The sequence below is a fragment of the Pollicipes pollicipes genome, unplaced genomic scaffold (assembly GCF_011947565.3).
Source record: "Pollicipes pollicipes isolate AB1234 unplaced genomic scaffold, Ppol_2.1 Scaffold_3447;HRSCAF=4054_pilon_pilon_pilon, whole genome shotgun sequence".
NCBI classification, from domain to species: Eukaryota; Metazoa; Arthropoda; class Thecostraca; order Pollicipedomorpha; family Pollicipedidae; genus Pollicipes; species Pollicipes pollicipes.
In genome coordinates, this window is record NW_023596297.1 from 19,343,772 (window position 1) to 19,347,312 (window position 3,541).

Here is a 3,541-nt window from a genome sequence, read left to right on the forward strand (position 1 = left end):
TTCTCCACGGTGAACACGTGGACATCCAGCAGGCAGGGGTCGCCCTCGAACTCGAACTCGATGCGTCCGGCCGGCAGCAGCTCCTGAGCGCACAGGCCGCTCTCCTCCAGCAGCTCCCTATCCCGGACCGATGAGAGGTCAGCTCGTAAATTGTGCTCAACTGAGCCCGTCGCGGCAGACCACTTGTATCTGACTGTTCACGAAAAGAACAGCATATTAGAGGAACCAATGGGTAGGGCCCATAAAAATGCTTTCAAAATATTTTCCCTAAGAACGAAGAGAATGATGATTATAAGAAGCAGCATATAAAACGAACAGAAAGGGCACGCGAAATACGGCCTGAAGAAACTCATCTTCCGTATAATCCGTGTTACAGCCGCGCATTTACGTGCCGGAGAAGTGCCCGACATACCAGAGTGTACCATACGCATCAAGAAATGCAACAAAGTCCTGCATAATATTTTCCCTGCACTGAACCATCTTATCAAAAAGACAGGCTGCCTTCGTCCGTGGAAACTAGATAACCCGGAGCCAGCAGTCATCCAGCGCAAAGTAGCATCTGCGGCACGCCGCTGTACGGCCAAGGCACGGCGTGTTGACATCAGCCCCCACCACCATCTCACTCCGCTCCACCTGGCCCTGCGTGAGGGACCCAATCGCAGCAGCGGTACGCGACGGCATGGCAGTGGCGCAGGCCCTCACCGTCTGGCGCCCTCCTCCACTGTCTCGCCTGGCTCCACCTTGCCGCCGAACCCATTCCACTTGCCGGCGCCAAAGCCACGCTTCTTCAGGCCGAGCAGGACTCGGGAACGGGTCACGTCCCGCACCAGCACCAGCGTCAGCAGCTTACTGCGCAGCGACTGACCGGCCACCCCGGATGGCAGCAAGGTCACAATTGGTGCGGTATTGTTCGTACCCAAGTTAGTTACTATCTGAGCTCGAGTGCAGTAATGTGATCCTATACATGCATGCTATGTGATAAACAGGCGTGTTTATGTATGCATACATGTCCATACACACACACACACACACACATACACACACACACGCACGCACGCACGCACGCACGCACTATTCATACACATCCTAGGATGTTGCATACTAATATGTTTGCCACCATTTACAGACATACCTTTACACAAAACCAATGAAAAATAATTATTATCACAAGGCTACACATGACCAGCTATAATGGCTAGTACATGACTACAAAGCTGACCAACAGCATGTAACACATGACAAATATCCATGTTTGTCATGATTTGCTGCCATTCATGATGCAGTGCTTTAGTACTCGTACGGCTTAAACTGTGTAAAATGTCTTCTACTGGCTCATATATCAAATCTCTGTCTCTTTCTTCTAAAAACATCAAGACATGCAGTGTGAGTGCAAAAATGAGCCACAGGTGCACTCCTATGCTGCACTGTCACTGCTAGTATTCACTATTGTAACAGAAGTACATAAATCTGTCATGGCTCCCTCACAAATGCCAAAATTTTGAAACATGCCCAGTTTGTTTGAATGCATCCCGGAATGTTCAAAAATAATTCCCTATGACATACTTGCCTACACTTTCTCTAAAAGACTGAACAAGCTAATATCACAAATTCCATCAGGCAAATTGTTCAGATTACCTTCTACACTGTTGCCCAAAATAGCAGTGCACTTAAGTCCTACACTCAATTAAATTGAGTGTACATGTCTATCAATTTGCATAGCTAACACAGACTTAAATCACACCTAGCCAACAGGTAACACTCCTCTCCATAAATTTGACCCCAATCCTGGACACAGTAAGCAACAAGTGGCCTGAAGCATCCAAAGCTTTTTAAAATGATCCTGCTACATGCATATAGCACATTCATATTAGCCCAAAACATTTCAAGCATTTTCTTTTCTTTTGTCTACTAACTGATCTGTTGCTAATTTACTGTAAATAATGACATCTAGGTCTGATCTTTTTAGATCATAAAAGTTGGGCAACACTCATAATACATGGTGTGTTCATATCATCTTCCTATATAAGTACTTGCACCATCTTATTCCCTTGAGTTAACCCCTTGAATTATCTGCATACCATTTTGAACTTCATCTACTTCCTATATAAGTAGATGTACCATCTTATCCCCTTGAGTTGCAAAGATCTGTGTACCATTTTGAATTTCATCTGATGTTCCACTTAGATGCATATTCATAGATTAATTACACAAATATACCAAAGGTAAATTTGAATCATGTTTCCACCATTCTCTAAAAGCCCAATCCAAGAACTTCGCTGTAAGTCAAAATCCACTTTTTCCAAATATGCGGCAATGGGATATTCCAAAACCAGCAACATTTGTGCATGTCCACATACCATGGGTGTGATACAGAACAGTTTTAATATCTACTTCTCCCATCTTGCAGTTAGACAGCTTCATGGCCGGGCACCATGTACCAATATTTTTGTTTTCATTGACACTGACATCTGTCTGTTATGTCCCAACAACTATAACTTCTCAAAAGTATCAGTTAAGTCCATCTCAGAACTCACTACTCAGTTATTACAGTGCCTTATGAATATTTCACCCCTTGTAAGTATTTATGTTCACTTCTTTACATCACCTGCTTTACATCTGGTCTATATGAGCTGAAATTTGAGCCACACAAAATTTCAAGGCACAACACTCCCTCCAGGGCCAATCCAAGCATAATATGCACTGCACCAATCTTGTGGTGTCTGTGCTGCTGTTCAAGTGCATTTTGTACTTTTGTAATTTTTGCAGGAAGCAATGACAGCTATTTATTAATGTGGCCAGCATTAACTCCACTCCAAACTATCAGCCTAGATCAAGGGGAACAGCTCCAGGAAAGCGACCACAGCATTCCTTAAGAGGAAGTCAAAATTTGTCCCACCTCCTACGACTTGCGAACGAGTCCCTGACAAAAGTTAAGGATATAGCACAATCCTCCTGGCTCAAGAGGGTATGGCATTAATCCCCGACCCGTTGGCCGTGTTTGCTTCAGCCACAGGATAAGCACTTCACATGTGACATCCGCAAGAATGGTAGATATTTCTCAATACGCTCACCATTAAAAGAACAGTCAATCAGAGAAACGTAATGCCTTCCTAATCTACGCTTTGAGAGACGGAGGTCGGAGAAATCAACACCCACACCGAAATCCCAATTTGGCGCGTGCCTCATTACGACTAAAACAAGGGCATTGCCCGCGGACAAACTGATCTAGGAGAACCACGGAGTTAATTTGTGTTAAAATTACACTGATCGGTTAGTAATAACGAACTGACGATGTGGTGATGGTATGGAAGACTATCCAAGAGTCATACAACTCATAGGAACGCTCCGCGTTTGAAGATATGTAGGATCAAGAGGGGATATAACCAGGATTCACTCAGGGAGCCGGGAGCCAGGAGCCAGGGCCCAGTTGGATCGTGGAAGTCTCCACCATCATGCTAGCTGTCTAAACAGCAGAAATTACTCTCGAATTGTTCCTGGATGTGGTTTCCTGCAGCTGCACTGCTGAAAACAAGGCATGCAG

The 3,541-nt window shown here is 44.8% G+C and overlaps 1 protein-coding gene across 1 annotated transcript in view; it reads right to left on the minus strand.

The window, feature by feature from the left end:
- Positions 1 to 3,142, minus strand: part of LOC119092247 (7,8-dihydro-8-oxoguanine triphosphatase) — a 3,970-nt gene extending 828 nt beyond the window's left edge. Inside the window, exons 1-3 of the mRNA XM_037215218.1 lie at positions 3,072 to 3,142; positions 703 to 860; positions 1 to 117 (exon numbers count right to left, since the gene is read on the minus strand). The exon at positions 1 to 117 is cut by the window's left edge and continues 29 nt beyond it. Coding sequence (XP_037071113.1) covers positions 1 to 117; positions 703 to 860; positions 3,072 to 3,074 — 278 coding nt within the window. The 5' untranslated portion in view covers positions 3,075 to 3,142. The remainder of the gene's footprint in view (positions 118 to 702; positions 861 to 3,071) is intronic.
- Between the last annotated feature and the right edge of the window lie 399 nt (positions 3,143 to 3,541).